At 37.0% G+C, this 25,222-nt stretch overlaps 2 protein-coding genes across 6 annotated transcripts; one reads left to right on the forward strand and one right to left on the reverse strand.

Moving 5' to 3' along the window:
• Positions 1–1,824: 1,824 nt before the first annotated feature.
• On the forward strand, positions 1,825–9,720 carry LOC121736070 (DNA repair protein RAD51 homolog 3-like). 2 transcript variants are annotated; one of them, XM_042127120.1, is made up of 7 exons: positions 1,825–1,963; positions 2,099–2,229; positions 2,374–2,480; positions 4,304–4,470; positions 6,300–6,428; positions 7,525–7,716; positions 9,045–9,720. In XM_042127120.1, the coding sequence occupies exons 1-7, from the start codon at positions 1,922–1,924 to the stop codon at positions 9,081–9,083; spliced, it is 807 nt and encodes a 268-aa protein (XP_041983054.1). In that variant the 5' UTR covers positions 1,825–1,921; the 3' UTR covers positions 9,084–9,720. The 2 variants fall into 2 exon arrangements, with proteins under 2 accessions (XP_041983054.1, XP_041983055.1); XM_042127121.1 differs by lacking the exon at positions 1,825–1,963 and adding an exon at positions 2,007–2,043.
• On the reverse strand, positions 9,086–25,222 carry LOC121736069 (annexin B9). 4 transcript variants are annotated; one of them, XM_042127118.1, is made up of 8 exons: positions 25,108–25,222; positions 24,850–24,890; positions 23,264–23,440; positions 17,275–17,479; positions 14,045–14,274; positions 13,110–13,206; positions 11,889–12,070; positions 9,086–9,340 (listed from the first exon to the last, which is right to left on the reverse strand). In XM_042127118.1, the coding sequence occupies exons 2-8, from the start codon at positions 24,877–24,879 to the stop codon at positions 9,290–9,292; spliced, it is 972 nt and encodes a 323-aa protein (XP_041983052.1). In that variant the 5' UTR covers positions 24,880–24,890; positions 25,108–25,222; the 3' UTR covers positions 9,086–9,289. The 4 variants fall into 4 exon arrangements, with proteins under 4 accessions (XP_041983052.1, XP_041983051.1, XP_041983050.1 ...); XM_042127117.1 differs by having other exon boundaries at positions 9,086–9,689; XM_042127116.1 differs by having other exon boundaries at positions 9,086–10,198.

The following is a 25,222-nucleotide window of genomic DNA, read 5'->3' on the forward strand; positions in this document are numbered from 1 at the left end:
CTCTATATGATATTCTTCCTCCTAACATCCCTCGCCCTAGCAATTTAAAATCCGTCTTATCCTTTGTAAATACTCCCTTTGTAAAAACTTTGTGTACATATATACATACTAACCAAATTAAGTTATAAGGTGTGGTACTAACTCTTCATGTTTGTGTTTGTTTTAGGTTAAGGAATTGTCAACAGACACCGTACGCCTTTCATAATTACCGTACCCTTGTTTCTCCACAAAACCTCTCATAAGGCAGAGTATTCGTCAACGCACTCTGACATTGGCGATTCACCAAGGAGCCATATTTTAAAAGAAGAAGAAGAAGAAGACACTTGACAAATTCTTTTTAGGGTTCCGTACCCAAAGGGTAAAAACGGGACCCTATTACTGAGACTTCGATGCACAGAATACTTTTAACCTCTTCGATGTCTGTCCGTCTGTAGTCACAAACTGTGGAGATAAAATTAAGGTGTCGTTCAGATCATTTTTCGTTCTGAAAAATTCAATTAAAATGCCACTTTATGTTAGACTATAGTCCTAAAAATTTAAATAATATCCTACTTTATGACATAGTCTGTCATAAAGTGGCATTTTAATTGAATTTTAGTCGGTCGCGATTAGCCGCGGTAAGGATCGGAACGGCACCTTAAGGCTTAAATTTATGTCCACAGTTTGTCCATAATTTCGCATTTCTACTGGTCGCCGTGCTAGGGCTATAGCCTACAGGGGTTCCCAAAGTCCCAAACTTATTTTGTCTACTGTCCACTTTGAGAAAACTGAACAAATTATGTTTAAGCGCCCCCTATTGTTTCAATTTAAAATGCATCCAGATGAAATAAAAAAATATCTACAGCCGAACATAATATAACCTCCTCCTTTTTGAAAGTCGGTTAAAAATTACAAATCACTCCCTAAGTATAGAGGCTTAAGGCAAGGCCTTAAGCCTCTATACTTAGGGAGTGATTTGTAATTTTTAAAATTTCTAGCGCTGTGTTTCGCCGAGTGAGTGAGTTTACCGGAGGCCCAATCCCCTACCCTCCCCTATTCTCTTCCCTTCCTTTCCCTAACCCTTCCTTTCCCTAACCCTCCCCTATTACCCTATTCCCTCTTAAAAGGCCGGCAACGCACCTGCAGCTCTTCTGATGCTGCGAGTGTCCATGGGCGACGGAAGTTGTTTCCATCAGTTTGCTCGTTTGCCCCCTTATTTCATAAAAAAAAAAGCACGCGATTCGCGAACGCGATTGACAACATCTGTCAACATCACACCAGAGTTTTTTGGAGAATGTGAAAGAGTGATGTTGCTTTTTTATCCTATGATGATGTCTATACATATATTTATGGTTTTTATATTATTTTCCTAAAATTGTGTTATCTGGGTTTTTAATGTGTAATATTGATAGGATATTAACCATTAAATATTCGTTATCGTGCACAAGTGTGGGAAAGTGATGTAGTAACCAGAAACGTGCTCTTTTGTGTTCCCTCCAAAACTCCATTAAAAGTTTCAGTAAAGCGTCCTACCACTTTACTGAATCAACCGACTTGACTTCTTGACTGTATTGACTTTATACTTAGACTTTGACTAGACTTTGGATCTGACTGACCTGACGATAATAAAAAAATATATTAAAGAATATTCTTTTCCCGCCATAATATGATACTCGACATTGGTTATAGCCGAAGTGCCATTATATGAAAAAAAAAAAAACATCACACCACAGAATACAAATTATTCACGGACAACATAATTATTTTGTGGCAATTCTGTGGACAACACGGACCAAAAAAAAAAGAAAAACGACAAATTTGAAAAATTACTTGTTTTTATTATTTATTTGTGTTATAATTTATAAATGCAAATAAAAACTCTATGTGAAAATATACAAGAAAATAATCAAATATTAAAGGCAGTCTAGGCTTCTAATAAAAAATGCACAAATATAAAATTTACAATGCAACTGAAGTCTGGCAGGTAAGTTTGAAAGAAACAAAAATGAAACTACCCTCAGCTTCTGTATGACTATGAGGATAGTTACGGTTCTATATATACTGGTAGTCTGTGTTTACGGTATAACTGTACTGAAGCCTTATATTAATTTATTTGCAGCGAGAAACAAGTTTGCCTTCGATACCCACATTTAGCCAGAACCTGGATAATGTTGTAGGCAATGATGGCATACAACTAGGTTCCATAAAAGAGATTTTAGGCTTGCCAGGAACTGGGAAAACACAAATTTGGTAAGTATAATAATAATGTTGTCTTCATCATAAAATCATACTTAATTTTTATTCTCAATTTGAAAGCTAACTTATTGGTTAAACAATATATTATGTTAGTTTTGTTGTTTTTATACTCAATTTTTTTTACGCTTGTGTCTTCAGTCTGCAACTGTGTGCCTCAGTTCAAGTGCCAGAAGAGTTGGGTGGACTTAACTCTGAAGCTTTGTATATTGATACTAATACAAATTGCACCTGGACTAGATTTAAAGGTATATTATAGATCATATTGAGTATGGACTAATACAGTAGCTCTACCATGTGCTTAAAGCTATAGTTTTTGTCGATACTCTATACCGACTACATAAATGTTTGGTCTGGCGATTTTAGTTCCGCAAGTTACTAGAGGTGCTGTAAAATTTGCCATACTAAAAATTTACGTAGTCAGTATCGAGTATTGATAAAAACTATAGCTGCTGCTGCTTTAAACTCATGGTAGAGCTGCTGTAGGGTCTTGTTTATCCGGAGAGGCAAAAACAAGGCCCTTTTTTAATTATCGAGGCGTCCGGATTATAGTATGCAATAAATAAAACATGTTTAACCTTAGTTTCTTTAATAAATTTTTAAATTATAGCATAAAGGCAAAATGTAGGTACATGTTCATAATTACAGCAATGTAAGAAATCAGTGAGTTAAGATAGAACATTAGTTAATTCTTTTTGAAAAATTCTGCAATACTCTTCTGTTTATGATTTTTGCACTCCATTTCGAAAGCCTGGTCTCGAAGCCGACGGAGAAACATAACTTCGTGGCTATCGAATTTGTTATCTTCAGCCCATTTTAAAGCAGTGTATAAAGCTCTGGCCGGCCAGATTACTGCGATCTCTGAACAAGCGGGAGTTCGGATTATCGAGGCCCTTAATCTGCACATTCAAAATTTACTCCTACTCCTACCTAGATTTAAAGGTTTAAAAATCCTCAAGAATAGGTACTCTTTTGTATGTTTTCAATGTACTTAAACAATAACTCAACTTATTATGCCATTGTATATATTTTTTATTGTGCTCTTAATTAACAATAATAATTGTAGAGGTACTTCTCATTTTCTATACCAGGGGTTCCCAAATTTTTTTTCCTTCAAGGGGGCGTTATCACCCACTTTGGGAATGGCTGCTCTATACAAAGCCGCGATTGGCAGGTATTACACGCATCAATATTATCATGATTCTAGTATCACGCGATTCACAAGTGCTTGGTTACCTTGAGATCTAAAAAAAATTTTTTTTAAATATCCTCAGATAATCAGTGCCATAAACAGTCTTTGCCCCCTGTTGCGAGCTTCTACATACATACACGATACACCCTGCTTTTTTAGATATTTGTTACATGCTAGGGTTAGAAGGATTTGGAGAGAAAGACCTGCTGACTCTCTTGAAGACTTTATTCACATACACTAGGTCACACAAAGCACTATGTCCAAACACTAAGCACTAGATCCAATTCACTGAGCACTTTCACTGTCCTAGGTCGTAGCCCAGTCGTAGGTTCCACTAGTATCACATTTTGATCACTTGTTTCTCACGTCGTAGTCGCCTTGATGATAGCTTGTATCGAACAGAATTGACTGGCTCGTCTACCTGCGGCTATTTATTTGGGCCGGACGAGTTCTGGAAGATTCCATTCTAGATCGTATCCAATTCGCGTAAACAAGTGTGGAATGTACTAGAAAGTACGCGTAGGTAAACAAACACCTAACGCCGTCTAGTATCGAGTAGGGGATTTATGTTGCCTGTGTTCCCTCGGTAAGTTTCGCTGGTTTGTGGCTAGATGGCACTACGTGTCCGTATCCGTAACATTATGTTACCCAAAGCAATGTATAAGTCTATTTTATTGTTGGAATCGTGCTCTAGGGGCGCAGCGGGAACTATTATCGGGAGCAAACCGAAAAAATAATACTCCTGCCTGGTTTGGCCATTTTTGCGCCACCCCAGAGTCTACGCCCTGTGTCCGGGCACTGGTGGCACCGCCCTATTTACGGCACTGCAGATAATCATAACCCTGCTTGTAGCTATGCCTTATTAGCCATTATTTTCAGAAATACTTGATGGAAGTTTAACAAGATGTCAAGGGCTGCTAAAATCTAAACAAGTAATAAATGAAGATCAAGCTATTAGAAGATTGCACCATGTTAATGCATTTGGAATTGAAAAGTTCTGTGCGTTCTTACACAACATACCAAATTTTTTAATAAGTAGACCAAATGTAAGTATTTGCTCTTACTTCAAATTACCTAAATAGTCCATTCCTAGGACCGCGCCGAACCGGAATGGCAGCGGCGCACACAAGGCCTTTTGTAAGATTTAGGTGGACAAAAATATTTTATTCATTTAAATACGCAGTAACATACGTATTTATGTTTATTTATACATAATAACAAAAAATAAATACCAAAAACAAAATAAAATTAATATTTAAGGGGGGCTCCCATACAACAAACGATATTATTTTAACCTTTTTTGCTCATAATCAATAATGCCAACAGCCAGGCACTTGAAATGTTCATAAAGGCCTTAGTTATATGTGTACTTTAATAATTAATAATAATATTTAAATAAAATAAAAAATTGAGGGGGGCTCCCATACAAAAACACAATTTTTGGCCTATTTTTCCTCTATAACGGTACGAAACTCTCAGTGCGCGAGTCCGACACGCACTTGGCTGATTTTTAAAATTAATAAAATAAGCAATGTGAGAATAAAAGAAACAACCATTAAAATGTCAATTTTATTAACTAAATAACTCACAAAATACAGAGATTCGGTTTCAGGTAAATCTTGTTAATGACATAGTCAATCGATGATGATTGTGCTAATGCTAGATATCCTTTGGTTTGAAGGTGCAAAAATAACTCTCTTCGGGTGATTAATGTTTAATTTCGTTGCCCTTCCCCCGAAATTCCTGTTAAAAAAAAATATATAAAAAAAACTTGCAAGTATTTGCAGCTAATTTATCTTATATTCGATAGCCCACATGTTTCTCCAAATGTGGAAAGTAAAATTATTCTTTAGCGTTCTTTACCAAAGACTATGTGGGACTGTATGGCAAAAAGTATCCATTTTTTAGCGATTCAATTGTAACTAAGGATTATGATTTATTAAATTATTATTTTTTTGTTACTTAAAACTATAATCAAAAGTACTTACCACAAGCTTGATTATCCATATTGAAATTATTAAATAATTCGGTTCCAACCACAAAATATTTCACTTCTAAAAGCACACAAAACACAACCGCTCAGAATAGTCGTAAGAAACAACTAACTCAACAAGTTTCTACCTCCTATTGTATTATTTACCCGGCGTGTGGTGACCGTTTTTTTTGTCTATTGTGTAGTCAAAAGGTAAATGAAGTGTTTGGCAAAGAAAAAATAGCTTAATTTACATATACCTAAAATTCTTTTTGTCCAGCTAGATACCTCAAAAGGCCCTGTGTGCGGCGAGGCGAGCACTTTCAGTGTCATATGATTTTAAACTTTATCTTCATTATTGTAATACATAGTATCGCTTGAGAAGTCTACGGCCGCCCGTGATAATGAAGATAAAGTTTAAAATCATATGACACTGAAAGTGCTCGCCTCGCCGCTGCCATTCCGGGTGTGGCGCGGCCCCTAGTGTTTGTATTTTACAGCATTCGTAGTAAGTCATCAACGCAAATGTTGATATTGGATTGTGAAATAGCTTAACTTGCCATTTATGATAGTTATGCCATTGTATAGATACAAACATAATGCTAATAATTTATAGGTCTTGGCGACAAAGAAGTTACAGAGGAAGGAATATTTTGTCAGTGTAGATGGGTAAATGCCCAGGCACATTGGGCTTATATGGATGTTGATGTGCATCTGTAATGCCAGAACATTTGGGCATTTTTAGGCATTTTGCTCACTTCTAGTTGTGGTCCAATTGCCAGTTTATTCTATTTTATCTATCTTATCAGCCATTACTCATCCCCTGCTAGACATAGGACTCTCTCAGTGAATACCACGATGGCTATATTATTTATAAATAATTATTTATTATATTTTTTTTAGGTGAGGCTGATAGTTATAGATTCAATAACATTTCCGTTCAAAGATGACATAAATATAAAGCTGAGGACCGGTCTATTGTATCGATTGATGGCAGATCTACACAGAGTAGCCCATGAAGGACAAATAGCGGTATGTTTTGAACATAGTTTTTTTTTTCATAAAATAAGAGGGCAAACGAGCAAACGGGTCATCTGATGGAAAGCAATTATTGTCGTCCATGGACACTCACAACCTTAGAAGAGCGGCAGTTGCTCTCTTCTGAAGGTTTGCTGCGTTCGTAGGTCGTAAGTACTGCTAGTGACAGTTCATTCAGAGTTCCACAGTGCGCGGCAAAATGTTTCGCGAAAAACGCAGGGTGGAAGACTGCCACTCATCAAGGTGATGAGGATGGTATATTTTTAGGCACAAGGTTCTTATTCTTAAATCTTCTATTGCCATACAAAACAGTAAAGATAAAGATGCGCATATTTCGTACTAGATGACGACTGGAAATCCGTTGCGCCGAGATTCATTTATCGCGCGGGAACCGTACATTATTGCGCAACCACCCTATGCTCTTCCCATCTCCTAACTGGTATATCCTTACCCATCTAAATCGGTTCAACCGTTTAAGCGTAAAGAGGTAACAGACGGACGTACTTTCGCATTTATAATACTAGTAAAAATGGCAAAAGTCAGCCTCAAGATTATCGAGCGATTGTGACTCTTAAGCGAGAGCTCAACTTCGATAGCGCGATGCAGGGTTGTGGCACTCACAATCCTGCATCGCGCTATCGAAGTTTTCTGATTGCTTTTGAATCACAGATGCAGTGTTGAACCTTTTGGGCGACTCAAATATGCAATTAAAAAGCTATACTGTACTCGGCGAAACATGGCGGTAGCGGTCATTAACTCCCTGTCAAAAACTTGTCATTTTCTATATAAACCGCGATTGACAATGAAGTGTCCGATGTTGTTAATTGCGGCTTTGTATAGAAAATGACAAGTTTTTTGACAGGGGGTCAATGACCGCTACTCCATGTCTCGCCGAGTACAGTATAGACATGTGATTGAATGGCGTTGTCAAAGGACTAGCTGCTTTATTGAACGGCTATTTTAACCAGTTGGCTGCGACATATTTAAGACTGTGTGGGCTTCGGCTTGACCGAGAATACCAAGTTCGCTTGGAAAATTTCACTTTGTGTCCTCCATTCATAATCTCACACTACATTACCCGCATTTTCAGGTGGTCCTAACAAATGAGATGAGTACCCGTGTGGGACTGTCATCGGGTGCCGTGGTGGGTGCGTTGGGAGATGCGTGGGCGCATCGCTGCAACAAGCGACTGTTGCTCAGTACACCGGAACCCATGAAGAACTTAAGACACGCAGTCCTGATGAAGAGTAACAATTCTCCGGAACGAGTTGGACAGTTTCTGGTAAGGATCTTATAATAGCAATTTTGTGAAGTATTATTATTATTATATTAAAGTCTTATATTAAAATGTTTTTATGGGCCATTGTGCAGTCAGTTCACATTTGCGGCACAACGTGATGCGGCTCGTAAGTCTTAGATAAGGGAAAAAACGAAATTGCATCCACTACAGAGCGTCTAATATTATAAAGCACCTTTGACTATCGTTGTGTCGCGTCGTCTCAATATGTAAAGACTTAAGATCCTAATATTGCAGTCTGTCAAGAAAGAGTAGACGCAGTACAAAATTTTCTAAGGCGCAGCGCAGACGACACACTATCCGTGACGCACGTCTGCGCTGCGCGTCGTGTGCGTTACTGCGTAGCGTACAATTGCATATGTTCTATTTCCACGGACTAAAAAGTGCGTCATGGATAGTGTGCGCTGCGCCTAAACGTAATCACGCGCAAAACGTGTTTTTTTCTCTATCTAATAAGGTTTTCATATTTTTAGGTGATTTCAAAATTGTGTACAGCTCCTACTCTTTTTTGACAAGCTATACATAGGCTCGTGTTTAAATATTTCCTTTTAATAGGTTAAAAGACGCAGCGTTAAAGTTAGGAATATTATGTAGCGTCATAACTTATATTGTAAGAAACTAAGAATGACCCGCGTCCAGGGCTGTAGCTAGAGTTAGATTTGAGGTAGGGCAGCATTGGTTACAGGTAGGGCAGAAGTAATAAAAATATCATAATTGATTGATTTTCTAGGGTTTTGATATTTTTAAGGTAGGGCATTGTGATTTTAAGGTAGGGCATTGCCCCCCAATGCCCCCCTCTAGCTACGGCCGGTATTTCTTGAGTAACTGATTGATCCATTAATTAGTGATTAGGTACTTGGACGTGTCCCAATATATTTTTTAATTCATAGAACTACGTTCATGCATATGGATCGATGCCAAAAAATGTCTACGCGAAATATGACACATGTTCGATCAGTCAAGGACATCAAACCAGTAATTTATAGGGCGTAGGTATAGTAACTAATATTAATTTGTTTTACACCTTGTTTAATATACTTTTGTAAAAGTTGTATTTGAGGTAAATGGTACCTAAATTGAAAATAGCGGCTTGCTCAGTTGCTCTAGAAGCAACTACAACTGGGAAGCTCAGTGTTTCCCAAACTTGTCGGGACCGCGACCCATCTACAAGAAAGTTAAAAGTTCGCGGCCCACCTTGTGTAATGAAGACAAAAAAGCAGCGGTAAGTTGTTGCCGCATCATTTACCCTGTCCTACCCTACCTACTTAGGATTTGAGAGTTATATCTAAGTATCACATTTTATACTTTTTCAGATAACAGAAGAAGGAATAAGGGATGCGAATAAAACATGAAGAACATTGATAGTTTTATTATATTGTGTCAAAGAATATATAAATACACAGTAAACAAAACTACAGCACCAATAAATATCTCATTTTCACAAAAATATCAAGCTTTTAAATACATCTCAAGTATACAAGGCAGTTTCACGGAACATAGCTTACACGGACTAACAATAAAGTTTTTCACTGAGTTTCTTAGGAGACAAGGTTTTTTCTTACGAGACAATAGTGAGTAAGACGCGTTTGTAGTCCCCTTTCGTATCATCCTGCAAAATACACTCTGCTTAGGCCTCAGCCTCGAATTTTGCGGGCAGCGGGGCGGGAGCGGTGGCGGCGACGCGAGACGCGGTCTGGTAAGTGGTACTCCGCGCGCCGCTGCCTTTGAGGCCAGTTCCATATAAGTCTTTACATTGGAACGCGCCGCTCCCGCGTCGCCGCCGCCACCGCCCCGCTGCCCGCTGATTTCGAGGCTGAGGCCTTAGAGTCTCACTACACAACACTTAGTAGAAAAACTCCTGAACGCATGCAAATTTATAACAAAGAGACCAAAACTATTTTGCAGGATTAAGCACAAAGTGTGACTAAAACATTCCTGAAGTCACCAGTTAGGTCTTCCTGCAAATTCGAAAAACACAGCTGTAGGTAGTCGCAAAAAAATAATAGTCGGAAACTGGCCCATAATTTCTAATAATACAATTCGTGCAGAGATTACAAGTTTATTCGAATATTACTTAAAGTAAGAAATAAATGCGAGCATCGAGGTGAGTAAATACAACCGATTTTTAAGTAAAAAATAAAGTTAATAATTCATCTCATTCTAATATGCTTCTAAATTAGAACTTCAATAAGCCGTTGCCCATAATCCTCGCTCTAACATTAAAAGTTTTTAAAATACAAAAAAGTTCAAATGTCATTTATGAATTTCAAAAATTCAAACGCTAAAGTGAAGGCCACGTCTACCCGCTATAAATGGTTGGTCGGTTCTATTTACAAACTCAATGGTGTACCAGCGTACATTGGGTACAGTATCACTTATATATCACACGGTTATTGGCGTATCCGATAGCGGAAGCTTAATAACACATGACGGAGAGGAGTTCACCAATAGGGCCTCCTATGTCCTCCTGAAAAATGCCAACACTCTTTTTGTAAAACAAGCCAACTACAATACGTTCAGAGTAATTTTACCTCCTAGTCTCTATGACAATGATCATTATCTCGTAAACATAACGATCCTAACGGAGGTAAAATCACCCTGAACGATCTGTATACAATTTACCAAAAACCATGCATACATGAAGCAGTTAGCTACTGTGCAAAGAAACTAAGTGAAAATGATGAGAGGAACAAAATATACAGATCTTTTAAAAAATTTACAACAAACCGGAAGTTCTGTCGAGCAGGCCGGATGTAACTCAGTTGACAAGCAATGATCCAGTGTCAAAATATTCTCCTTCTTTTAAAAAACAGTTCCATAAAGATTTGCCAGCAATTTAAAATAGGAATCGTTTACGAATGTTCACCGATTCTTTTCAACTGAGTTACACTAGGCATGAGGACAGTAAACCCTAACTTAAAACCTAGCAATTGACGAGAAAAAAAGATGGCAGTCGTCGGTGTCTTGGCGCGAAATTATTCGACAACAGTGAGTAAAGCCTTCTTGTAATCCCCAGATGTATCGTCCTGGAATCAAAACGGTTCTCTATTCTATACACTGTACGTATCTTTAAGCTAAAACCTCTGATAAAATTTTGACAAAAGCACACGAACTCTGTTATTCGTTATTTACAATTTGGAAATTTTTATTTTCTCACGTTAGATGAAAATAATAATAGAAACTCATATTTACATAAAAGTTTTATGATAAAATAAAAAAGTTATATACAATATTAACAAATTCAAGAATGTAAACCTACTTTCTAATAATATTTAAAAAAATTTAGATCTGTATACAATATAATGCCTCTTACTAATAAAGATATTAACGCTGCGTATAACTTTTCAGGTTTTGCTGTCTCTGTCTATCGTATGACTTTTCCTATGTGCCAGACAAAGAAAAGCATACCTTGCATAGTTATTCACTTTATAAATATTTTTATTAGGAAGGGAGTAAGTATATAGAAAAGAAATGAATAGATAAATGTATTTAATGATTAGAAGATAAAATGCATGTAATAAATAATATTCAAAATATTTACAAAATAAATTTTTCGATAACAGAATCGTATTAGTTTAGAATGTATGGGTCAGCTTCCTAATTTTATTTATTCACACATGCTGTTATAAAAATCACAATAAAAATGTTTATGGTACAAATTGTTAGTAAGCCACAAAATATAAAGTTGTCAGAAGGTATTCTATTTGTTTTTTCTTATAAAATGGTGGGTAGTTTTACCTCTATTTCTAACGATAGAGAAATTAAAACTCTTTTCTTGTCATAAACATTTTAAACTCTAATGAAACAATTACCAACTGATGTAAGCTTTACACGAAAACTTAATTCATTTACTGAAGTTACCAATAAACTATGGGGGCTGGCTTCAAAATGCAATAATATATATTTTTTACGTTTATTACAGAAAATCGCATCGTGATTTGTACAACAAATACCAATCCAACAACTAATTAGTAGCTATCTAATGCGGTCTCTTCGTTGAGCCATGCTGGACAAAAATGGGCGATCACGGACGTGTATAGCAATCGTCCATGATCGTGAAAAAGGTCGAGCTTCCGCAATCATGGGTATCCATGGCTCAACGTGAAGATATCTTATGTTATTGCGGACACTGAAAGCACATAATATGGAATACTTACAGCAATCCAGGTCTCCAGGGCCTTTCCGTATTTCTCCTGGAAGGCCATCTTGATGTCCCCAAGGTCAATTTCGGAGCGGCTGACAACAATTCTGATGAGGGTCTTGTCGTTGGTTCCGAGTCCCTTCATGGAGTGGTAAAGTCGTTCCGCGAAGAAGCCAACTTTGCTCTTCACGCATTTGACTGTAACAAGTTATGGTCAGAATAGTAATCTATTGAAAGGGATTTAAATAGTTAAAAGTTGTTACAAGATCTGTTTAAAACTTCTTTGGTCACAAGACGAATGCATGGGTTGGCTACCCATGCATTCGTCTTCAAGTGACCAAAGAATTTGGCTACTTAAGGACGAATGCTAACACTAAACCTTTTGTATAATTTGTCCATGCCTTAAAAAATGCTTTTATGAACGATTTGGAGCATTCTCAAAATATCGTAATAACAGATACCTAACCCAATCGGAACCTCTATAATTAAGTCACTTCGGTTCATATTAATCTTCAACAGTAAAGGAAATCCCACGACCAATTATTGCCGGCGATTATGAATTTGACCCGAAGATAAAGGTTTAAATTCCTAAAGTCGGGTCACAAAAACTAAGGCCACCGCTACTTCCTCTACCTTGATTACATTACAATGACTCAATCCCAGCTGAATCACGAGGTATGACTAAGTTAATGGCTCCGACTAATCTAATTTTTCCTCGATCAAAGCGAGGATCTAGATTATTCTATAAGACTCATTTGGTCTCACTACAGACTACTCAGAAGAATTAATGTTGGTCTCACTTCCAAATGAATGGTCTTGGTAAGTGTTTAAAATTATTTCCCGTGTTTCTCCCAAATAAAGTCTAATGAACGGTAAGCGCAGTGATCATAATATTTCAAAGCACTATTTAGTGCCCTCTCTCTGTATTTCGACCATTGATACTGAATTTCTTTGATTATTTCAGTGGGGGCTTGTCCCTCTGAACTTAAAACCAATCGCAGGGTGATCGAATCTAATTTGAACTATGCATTATACTAATGACCTTTTTGGGTTAGTTCTGTTCTATTAAGACCCAAATTCACCAAGAACTGTTAAAGTTAATGCTCGAATTAGTATCATGTTACTTCTTTCGTTTTTCATATGAATGAAAGAAAAGACATGATATTTTAACAAGCTGTTAACACTGCCAGATGCTCGTGAAATTGGGCCTAGCATAACATTTTGGGACTCAACTTACCAATAGCAAGCATGCCCTTCTCGATGCTTCCGGAGAATTCCTTCTTGATGGTGTCTTCGATGTCCTTGCCGGTGATCGCTTCGTACTCGGCGAAGATCTGAAAATAAACATGCCGATGGTCGTGGTAACATTTATTTAAAGCTTCTAAATGCAGACGTAAAACATCCTACCGTACGTGAGGTTCAAAAGTCTGAAGTCGAAAAATGATGTCATCCATTTAGGCAAACGCCTTTTAAGCAAACATTGCCCAAAATTGAGTCAATTAGGTACCCAACCTAATTTACTCAATTTTGGGCAATGTTTGCTCTTGGCAAAGCAAATAATAATACAATGAGTTTCTACATATAAGCATAAAGCAACAATGCCAAATGTTTGCCATAAGTGCGCGAATATGCATTATTCAGATCACTACGTCAGACATTAACTTTTAGGTATAACTAAATGGTAATACATGAGCTGTTATGACTCATAGATATTTCTGCACTGACTCGGTGCTGGTTATGTATTATCTGAGTGCCATTAAATGAAATTAAGTTATTTGACCTTGTGTATGCTATTTTATGTTCATATAAACCTCAGATAACAATGTTGGTGAACTGTTTTTGTAAACAAAAATAATTGGAAATTTTCGTAACCTTTGAAAGGTATAAAACAGAATGCCCCTTCTGCGAGGGATTGAATAACTATGACGCACGCAGTCTCTTGACTACTTTAAGCTTAAAGATGTCTAAAGTCTGCTTGCATCAGCGTTATTTAGGGCCTGTGTCACCACTTCCTGATAAGTGCCGGATAGGCTATCCACCACTGAACTTGACAGATAGAGTATGGAGAATCTGTCAAATAAGTTGTGAATGCCTATCCGGCACTTTATCAGGGCCTAAGTCTTTCGCAGTGAGGCCAATGTAGACGTAGGTAGCCTTTTTTGGAGCACATACCTGTCTTAGTTGCTGGTAAGACCGTGTGATGAGGATGGAGTTGAACACGGACTCGTCGGTGCCCCATTGTCCCTCGCCGGCAGCAGCCAACGCCTCAGCGTCAGCTCTCGCCGCTCCTTCATCAACACCCTGGTTCTCGTCACGGTTGGCCATGCACAGTGACACACAGAGACGCTTGAAGTGGCCTGAAGTGTCTCCTTTCAGGTCTGATTCCAGACTCTTGCCGTATACTGTGGAGAAAGGTGCTGATAAATATCCTGCTTATGGAAGTTGTATCGGAGTCAAGAAGTTTATCGGAGTTATCGTGCTAACTTTAAAGGAGTTCATCTGAGGGCCTAGACAAGTGGTATGCGCTTCGAAAACGATGAAGAAATTCGTTATCAAAATGTATGCGGTTCGAAATAAGTCATCGCTAAATTAGCGATTGCTAATGTCAAATCCATACAATTTGATAACAAATTTCGCCATCGTTTTCGAAGCGTATGCCACTTGTCTAGGCCCTCTAGTGATTTAAAAATATTTGAGGGGCTGCATGTTGCCCATTGGTGGATATTAAATGCTGCTCAGACTAGGACCAAATAGGAACCAAGCTACAAGTGTTACTAATTTACTATCAATTTAGTCTTGTGATCAAGGTTAAATACATCAAACTACAATAAACAGCTACCTATATTTTCAAGGTTATCATCATCCTGGCTAAAAATACCCAGACTATGCTCGAAAAGTTACCGTACTGATAAGACTACAATTACATTGCGTTACCAACAGCGTAACGTTTTGAATACTAATAAGGACTACGTCATCTATTACTCATGACCTAATAACTCATGGACGATCTATGAGTTTCCTCAGAAGGTCCACCTTAAAGAAAAAAATCATAGTGGATCATTTAGCCAATCAAGGATAATGAATCAAAACGGTGTTAATGACAAAAAATTTCTTGTTTGCAGTTTAATATAGGGTTTAACTATTTTATACTAGTTATAATAATTCATTTAAAGTTGTCCAGACTGTGGAAATACGTAACTGTGTAAACTAAATATCTGTGAACACCGCGCGCATTATATTTTTTGCGGTTAACCTACTTAAAGCTACTTATAAAATTAAAATATTGTTTTAGAACTTGTTTGGTTATGCTTAGCGACTTTGTCTATTTTAATCAATAGAAGTCGTTTTGGGTCACAATTCTCCAAAAAAAAACCATAATCTACATTTTGGTGCCAAATGCCAATGGAACTTATCAAAATATTCAACACATTCTGGACCATTTTGCACAAACGAGGAAAATACATTGTGGTAGGTACGTAAATAACGTAATGGAAATATAATATCGAATACAATATACGAGTATAATATCTCGCAATGTTCTCGCACGATTAAATATCACAGCTTTGTTGCTGGCATAAGTGATCAGGATTTTCTAGTCCGTACTCCGTAATGCAACTATTGCAAATCAGATTCCAAGAGAACCTAACAGGAAATGTAAGCAAGAATTGCAGAAATCAGTAAAAATAATAGGTCAGAATGATATTTATCTGCCGGCTGACACGTAAAGAAAGTAAAAGTAAGGAATGCTAACGGTAATCTCCATTCCTGGGTTGAAATCTATTTTGGACCAAATCAGGACACCGATTGCAGTAAAAATAAAACTCGTTCATCTCATCTGAAGTGGTCTAAGATATTATTTCTGTAGGTTATGTTATGCTACAATTAATTTTACGACTTATGACATAACATTTTAAGCATCCCAGAATTAAACTGCCATGGAAAAATTAGATTAAAATAACGATTTCTAGGTCAGCGTAAAATAGGTGCGAAATTTAAGAAAGATGTTCAAGATATATTCCTTGGATTGTAAGAAACCTTGCAAGTTAAACTGATAATTGCCTTAGCACCAAAAGAATGTAGGATGCGAGAATTCATAACATCGCATACCTACGACTTACGAGAAAGAATGCAGCATGTTATTTACGTTAATAAGAATGCAATATGCAAGACTTTTTAAAGAAAAAACCTCGTAAAAGTAGATTAATAAAGTTAAAAATCGCTGGCAGTTGCCGGTTTTACCGCTATTCGTTTGGTGCGGTTGCATAATCGTCCAACATCCGGTATTTCTTACGAATTTTGTCACTTTAAGGTTAATGAACTGCATTGAACTTCTTTTGGCACAAATAGGAATTAGTATGAGTCTTGGATGCATCATGTAACACTGCAACGCTCTATTTATCTGGGTACTACTTGTTTATCTCAAATCTCAATAATATACCTTAGAAAATCGTAATCGAATTAGCTAAGTTTTTTACCTGAGGTATACCGTATAATCCACATAGGTATGAAGGTAACTATGAAGGTAGGTACTCTAGGTTGTAATGGGAAATTCCGCAATATACACAAACTTAAATGCCATAAATAACAGTGACGTTAGGTAATTAGGTTCCTCATTACTCATACACCAATGCGCATAGATAGCCTGCAGTTAGGGATTGCAATCCGGCGTCATTTTCATTCCGGACCGGATTTGGCCGGATTATCGTCAATCCGGATTGATGAAATTGAACTAAAAACCGAAAATCATCCTATTTTTGCTTTCTAATTCAAAAACAAGGCATATTTTTTTTTTAATGAAAAAGGGGGCAAACGAGCAAACGGGTCACCTGATGGAAAGCAACTTCCGTCGCCCATGGACACTCGCAGCATCAGAAGCGCTGCAAGTGCGTTGCCGGCCTTTTAAGAGGAAATAGGGTAATAGGGGAGGGTAGGGAAGGGAAGGGAAGGGAATAGGGGTGGGTAGGGAAAGGAATAGGGTAGGGCCTCCGGTAAACTCACTCACTCGGCGAAACACAGCGCAAGAGCTGTTTCACGCCGGCTTTCTGTGAGAACGTGGTATTTCTCCGGTCGAGCCGGCCCATTCGTGCCGAAGCATGGCTCTCCCACGTATAAAATAGCCACAAATCGCTAACACCGGATCCGGTCTCCGGATCCGGTATATTGGGACCGGGTCCGGTACTCGTAAAATGACGCCGGATCCGGAAAATTTCCGGATCCGGTTTTCCGGATTGCAATCCCTACCTGCAGTCCTCTCAAATCGCATAGATAGCCTGGTTTACTCACGCTGCTCACAGGCAGCCATGGTTTACTCACGTTGCTCAAAACAAACCTTTACACATATTGCTCATATGGCTCGGTCTACACTCTACTCACGTTGCTCACAGAAAGCCTGGTCTACTCACACTGCTCATAGAACGCCGAGATAGTCCTGATGCCGTAGTTGGAGAGTGTGCACAGGATCTCAATGATGGCTTCCTCATCTGTACCCAGCCCCGCGACAGCATCATGCAGTTCCTTAGCGTAGTAGTGGGGCAGGGGGGTCATGAGGGCGATGATCACATTCTCCAAGTTGCCGCTCAGCTCGCTCTTGAGTTCGCTGATCAGGTCCTGGTGACAAAGTTGAGGGTTAGAAAGGGGAATCCACTTCTATATACTAATATTATTAAAGCTGAAGAGTTTCTTTTTTTTAGAACAATATGCTAATCTCAGGAACTACCGGTTTGAACCGAAAAAATATTTTTGCTAATGAACTGCATTGATAGTCCATTTATCAAGGAAGGGTTTAGGAATTGGGGCTTAGGCTATAGCCTACACATATCTTCTATACTTATAAAATTACATGTCCTGACTGACTGACTGAATGATTCATCATCGCTGAGCAAAAACTGTAAAAGTTACAGCCACGACATTTGGTGAGTAGGGTTATTTTATTAAGTAGACACCCACTAAGGAAGGAATTTTGAAAATTTTACCCTGAAGGGGGTGAAATAGGGGTTAAAAGTTTGAATGAAAGTCCGTCATTTCTTGAGTTAGAAACATGAAACTTTATTTTTGGGTTACTGATTAAAAATGAATGGATATGTATTTAAGCGTTTTTGGAAATTCTACCTCCAAGGGGGTGAAGTTGGGGTTGAAAGTTTGAATGAAAGTCCGTTATTTCTTGAGTTAGAAACATGAAATTTTATGTTTGGGTTACTGATTAAAAATGATTGGATACGTGTTTAGGCGTTTCTGGAAATTCTACCCCGAGGGGTGAAATAGGGGTTGAAAGTTTAAATGAAAGTCCGTCATTTCTTAAGTTAGAAATATGAAAGTTTATTTTTGGACTGCTGATTAAAAATGAATGGATAGGTATTGAAGCGTTTTTGGAAATTCTACCCCCAAGGGGTGAAATTGGCGTAGAAAATTTCAATGAAAGTCCGTCATTTCTTGAGTTAGAAACATGAAAGTTTATTGACGTTTGCGTTTGACGTTTGCTTAAATAGGGTCCCGTTTTAACCTTTGTATAAGGAACCACAAAAAGGGGAAAATTATCGAACTTTGTTATTATATTATATTATTATGTTAAGGCGGACGAACTCGCGGGCAACAGCTAGTTACAATATATAAAACTCAAAGGTGACTGACTGACATGGTGATCTATCAACGCACAGCCCAAACCACTGCACGGATCGGGCTGAAATTTTGCATGCAGGTAGATGTTATGACGTAGGCATCCGCTAAGAAAGGATTTTGATAAATTTCAACCCCAAGGGGTTAAAATAGGGGATGAAAGTTTGTATATAATAATACTTCTTAACGCGAGCGAAGCCGCTGGCAAAAGGCCGTTATATAATATAAGAGAGGGTTAATTACGGTACTTATAAATGTGTTGACGGACGAAGTCAACAGCTAGTGTGATTGTGACATAGCCTAAACTCTGAAGCGTCGCATGTATTATTTTTAAAATTTCTTAACTGCCATTTTTAGGTGTACAAAGCCGACTTTGTTTCATTCCTAAAATAGTGGTATTAGGTCACCGCTTACCAAACCCGAAAATGGAAAAAACCTCGTCGCTAATTATATTACTCGCATGTTGTAACATTATATTAGATTAACACTGTAACAGCCAATCCCATAAGTAATAAATAAGTTACTAATATTCGTGATTAAAATCGTAAAAAACAATATTTACGGAGTAAACAATTAATTGCTAATAAACTATGTTATGTCTTATGTAAATTGTTAAATGTACCTACACGCCTCCGATTTATAACACTAGTTACATCTCCATACCAAATTTCAGTAAAATCGGGTCAGCGGTTTAGGCGTGAAGAGGTAACAGACAGACATGCACACTTTCGCATTTATAATATTAAGTATGGAAGTATATATATAATATTAGATATAGCTGAATATAGAACCCCTACCTATTTGGAAGTCGGTTAAAATTTAGACGTCAGCAAATTCATTGCGCTGAATTTTGTCTACCTCACGGGAACCATAGTACTTATTAATCCATAATTCCATATCTATACTTCCATACTAATATTATAAATGCGAAAGTGTGTCTGTCTGTCTGTTACCTCTTCACGCTCAAACCGCTGGACCGATTTTGCTGAAATTTGGCATGGAGATACTTTGAGTCCCGGGAAAGGACATAGGATACTTTTTATCCCGGAAAAATGTACGGTTCCCACGCGATAAAAGAGTTTTGGCGCAACGGAGTTGCGGGCGTCATCTAGTATATATTCTATACCTGGTTCAAAACTATCGTACCTATATCTTTTCCCAGGGCTTTAGTCTGCGGTAACAAACAGACAGACACACTTTGACATTAGGGAACCCCAGCTGTATCGAGTGACCTTCACCACAAACTGCCAAGGGTTAAACAAGAAGGTAAATTTCATGGGGCTATAGGGAAATGTTCCCCTATTCACTATTGTAAGAGAGGGTTGGTTGGCGCCTGCCTGTCTGGCGCCAATCCCATGGATTTTATGTAGCTAACATAACATACTACACACTAAGATTTAAGTTCTAAATGTATTCTCTTATTTTTTATAACAACTTTTTAGTTCTTTTAGAAAATAATCCAAAAATGGCAGATCAGTACAAAATACCCTCAACAGTCAAAACTCAAAAGACCTTCATTAAACAGGTTATGGGCCAGAAATAAGAATACAGGAATCATGTGAACAAAAATAAACCTTTGTTTGCCAGTAAATTTTCTCGAGGTTATTAATTTTCCATATTTATTTAAATAAAACTACTATATTTTCTACCATTACAGCTTAAGAAAAAAATGCTTAGCGATTATTAAGTTTTGAGGTTATATAGAAGGTTAGAGTGGTGATTTAATCTTGATATCATCTCAAATTTTAAGGCAAGGATAAGGTCGCACAGTAATTGTAACATGGTGGTCATTTGTCATACTGACGATTATATTATGAACTTAACTATGAAGCTAGTTTTAAATTGACTTTTGTAAGTTAGTTACTTATAGAATTTGGAATTCGTTTATCGTAACATTTTCCGAAATAAAATTGTCCCTCGTCTTTTCCCGGTATTCAATGGATCTTCATGCCCAATTTCATCAAAATTAGTTAAGCTACAAGGTAGGTAAACTTATAGAAATCGCATGATAATACAGTTTGTGAAAATAAATAACTATCATAATGTTTTGGTCTGACATTAATCAGCTCTGTTAACACTTATGACTTATGAGTTATGACTTAACACACCTCTATTACAAAACCATCCACGCGTAAATACATCCTTGTAGCTATGACACCAAGTCTAGAGTTTATGAGGTACGTAGGTTGCAAGAAGTATTCACGAACCACCTACTTATATTAGTCATTAATTAATATTATTTCTGGTTTTAGTAAACAAACTGATTGTAAACGCTCGTTAATTTAATCTAATCAAGGAAATACTTAGTTAAATTGCCTATTATTAAATAAAAAAAAACAAATTTCCGTTAAAGTGAAAGATTTTTCGTACTTGTCACAGTCTACAGATAAAGCTTTAAATTCATACTAGATGTACTTCACAGAGTTCAGAACATAAAGTTAATATACAGAGCAACAATCTCGAGCTGTCAATCGAAACCGAAATTGATTTTCGTCAGTGTGTAGAAATATGTGTACGTATATACTCACACAAGCATCTTTCTATGAGATTAAACTGTCAACGTGCCGATAAGTGCTGACTGGACGTCAAAAAAAGAGTGCTGCTGTCATGTATCACACGTCTCTTTTTACCACTCAGTGTTACTGATAGTGACATCTCTCTTTCTCAGGCCTTTGTTTCTCTATTTTGCTAGGTATATTGACTTTATGATTCAGAAAGAGGTAAAATCTGTCTTCAATAGAGAGAGAGCACCTTTAGATGAGTGAGATAGCATGTCAAGGTGTCGCAAACATTGATAAGATTGTCACATCACCTCATCTAAGTAAAGTTATGCGATAATTTGTTAACACTTTCTTTCAAAATGTTTGTTATTGTCTGTAATCTAGCACAGTCCACACTAATTAAATATTATTTGGCTGTGAAATGAATTTAATAAATACTTTAACTGCCGCACTCAGAGACGATTTTTGATTACTTTTCTGTAATATTTAATAGAAGATTTTGTCATACCTAAGCATTACACATTTATATTATCAGTGAAACTCTTCATTAAGTCACAGAATATAATAAAATTATATTATTAGTGATTAAGTTGAAGTAAGCATTAAGTCTCAGGAAAGGACAAACAATAGTTTTAATCCTAGAAAAATATTATATCTGTTCCGGCGTGATGAATGAATTCCAATGAATTTCGGAGCAAGGATGTTGGGACTTGGGAGCAAAATCTAGAGAAGCTTACTCAAGTACTTACTGGAATAAGCTAATAATTTTATTTCTGTCGAATTGCACATTCATCTATTCGTAACGTACAATACTCGAAATTAAGTATATTCCTTAAAAGTGTATTTTTTTTTAATGAAATAAGGGGGGCAAACGAGCAAACGGGTCACCTGATGGAAAGCAACATCCGTCGCCCATGGACACTCGCAGCATCAGAAGAGAGCCTGCAAGTGCGTTGCCGGCCTTTTAAGAGGGAATAGGGTGATAGGGGAGGGAAGGGAAGGGAAGGGAAAGGTAGGGAATAGGGGAGGGCAGGGAAGAGAATAGGGTAGGGGATTGGGCCTCCGGTAAACTCGCTCACTCGGCGAAACACAGCGCAAGCGCTGTTTCGCGCCGGTTTTCTGTGAGAACGTGGTATTTCTCCGGTCGAGCCGGCCCATTCGTGCCGAAGCATGGCTCTCAAAATAATATTTCACATAATATTTTAATAAACGCTCTTCAAAGAGAAAAAACAATGTTATTTATTTTGAATAACTATAAACTTTTCTCACTTCAGTGCATTTTAAAATTGAATGGAAAAGTAATGAAATATTTTTATTACTTTCTCATAATAAATTTGGATTCCATGAAAATCTAAATGCACCAACTGAAACCGAGTTATTTTCCAGGAGATAATAATTCAGAGAAGTATATTGAATACTTATAGGAAAAATTAATAGATTAATTATTAATTATATTACAGTATTAAACACTAAACATACATTCATATATATAATAATTTATGTTAATGAATACTGCACTAACCATTAACCAATTGCATAAAATAGGGTAATGCTTTTCACCCGTGAATGTGTGTCAGTGGGTTAAAAGTTTTTGTTTAATAGCTTTTTAATCGATTCAACTATGAGTGGAGCTACCATTTTAAAGTTGCAATACACGAACTAGAATAATCGCTTGATATAATATTTTAACCTTAAAAATATTATTCTACAATACTAAGAAGTTAACCAATAGCCATACAATCCTAAATGTGACGCATTATAAAAATAATAAGGAATTATTTAGTCTGCATACCTAATTATTACGGTGAAGGTTAAAACCAAAGTTACATTGAGGTAAGAATGCTGCTGCTATCAGAATGTACGTGTGAAGAGATCTTCTTGTTATCACGTTTAATTATAATCAGGAAATGATTCATCGAATTCAAGAATCAATCTTACATAGGTACAAAGAACTACTATAATAGGTAGGTACTAATTATCATTGCAATAAGTATTTGTAAGAAGTGGCAACACTTTACTATGCACCCCGTTTTTGAACGAATATTTTATGCTCTCAGAATTTTGAAAAACGAATCCAGGGGTGGTGAACCATTGGTTCCTTTTTTTTTTTGAAGAGCGTTTGAATAAGTTACACGGTATTTTAAAGATGACTTTAGCAGTGTTGGGTAATTAAACATTTTAAATAGAAATTACCAACAAAAATATAGAAACAAAAAAGAGAAACCTAACTGCTCGGTTCTTTAAAAAATAATCTATCATCATTAGTATCACTTCTTACCTTGCCATAGTTGGTCTTGAAGGTCTCAGCGATCTCGAGACGCTGGACGATGCCGCGTCGGCACAGCACGTCGATGATTGCCTTCTCATCCGTGCCGAAGCCCTTCATCGCCTTACGGAGGGTCTCGGCGTCCGCGGCCGGGTCGAAGGGCTCAGCCGGGTACACCGTGGGTGTGAACTGTGGGAAAAATGTTTGTTAGCCCTGGTTATTGGTCTATGCCACACTGAGAGACTTTAATTCAATGATAAAATGTATGGTGCTTAATATGTCCAAATCTACATTGAATTAAATTGTTAAGTCGACTCATTATAAGAAAACTGTGTGGGGCAGGTGCACGGTGGTTTGGAGCTATAATAGATAAAATCAATGTAAGAAACATACAAATATCAAAGTAACTATAGGGCAACTGCGAGTATTATTACTCTACAAGTCTACAGTCTACAACTCTACACGCCATTTAGATTTTAGTAAGTATCTATTATTAAAGCATTATTTAAATTGCGCTTTTACATCAGAATCATAAAACTGCTTTATACCTGTAGCCCTACAATTTTTATCTAATGTTTAACTTTTTAATAGAACATAAACCATAAGTACATTTTGCCAAACTAGATGCCAATCATCTAAAATCAATATTATATTAAATATGCATTGATAGACCAACCTCACGTATGTTATTTTACTATAGTCTATAACAATACATTCAAAACCTACAACGTCAATTAAATAACCGTTGCAAGCGCAGATGCATTTCTGAGTAAACTGTAAACACCAAAATCTAGGTCAAATGTAAGTTGTAACGATCATTCATACTTTTTAACCGACTTCCAAAAAGGTGTAAGTTCTATGTTCAGCCACGGATATTTTTAAAAGTATTAGGTCCATTTCAAATTACGGGAAAACCCTTACACATAGGACTGACGCTAATGTTGATTAGTCATAAAAATGTCATAAAACATTGGTCACAAGGAAAATTGAACAATACTTAGAACTTGTTTGAATAGTTGTGATAATATAATGCATAGTTTATATACTCTGATATAATGAATAGATTTCTAAAGAAGCTGTAAACAACCGATTCTATTTATAAACAACCAGACGAAGAGGATAAAATAAACATTCATTATATGGTGAATCAAAGGAAAAATAGGTGAATCAATACATAAGATTCGGACATCTTAATAATGAGGTCAAAATAAGGGCAATGAGGGGAGCCCGGCAAAACCGCTTTTGGGCGCTTATTTTTTTTATTTGCAAAAAACATATACTTCAATAGAATGGAAACTGTGAAAGACTCTTAATTTGATAATCTAAGCCAAGTTTAGTAATAAAAGTACAACTAAGAAATACAAAAAAATTAGAAAGTACATTTCTTACAAAAACTTATAATACGTTTTTTTGTGAAAAGTAGGTAATGTTTATTTTAGCACAGATATCATGTTGAATAACATTTTTGACCTATACGCTTTACTGCACGAAATTCGCCGAAAGACCTTGCCCAGAAAAGATGACATCATCTCATGCGAATCAATAGAGTATAGACTATAGACATAACAAGTTACAAGCTTAATGTAGGTGTAACTCACCTTGTAGGGGTAGTACTGTTGGCCACTCATGTTGATAGGATCTAGAAAAGAAAAAGTTAATTTATTACACTGGAACGCGTGCTAAATATATTTAACACTCCGGCCGGCGTTTTCGTACGCAAACACGATCACCGACGCTCGTTTTTTGTGACTTTTACGTGTGCAAACTTAATTTTTCGTCGTAAATACCATTGGAGCACTAATTTGGAAGATATTTTGATGATTTATTGGGGAATATTAGCGGTTTTGTATACATACTTGTTAAGTTTTGACGTGAGACGTGTACACGCGTGCGCGACGGGTTGCGGAATGGAATCACTCGGGTGAGAGGACTGAGAGGCCGCTCGGCGTTTACCCTCTCACTCGCCGTGGA

The sequence above is a fragment of the Aricia agestis genome, chromosome 18, assembly GCF_905147365.1.
Source record: "Aricia agestis chromosome 18, ilAriAges1.1, whole genome shotgun sequence".
In the NCBI taxonomy this organism is placed as follows: Eukaryota; Metazoa; Arthropoda; class Insecta; order Lepidoptera; family Lycaenidae; genus Aricia; species Aricia agestis.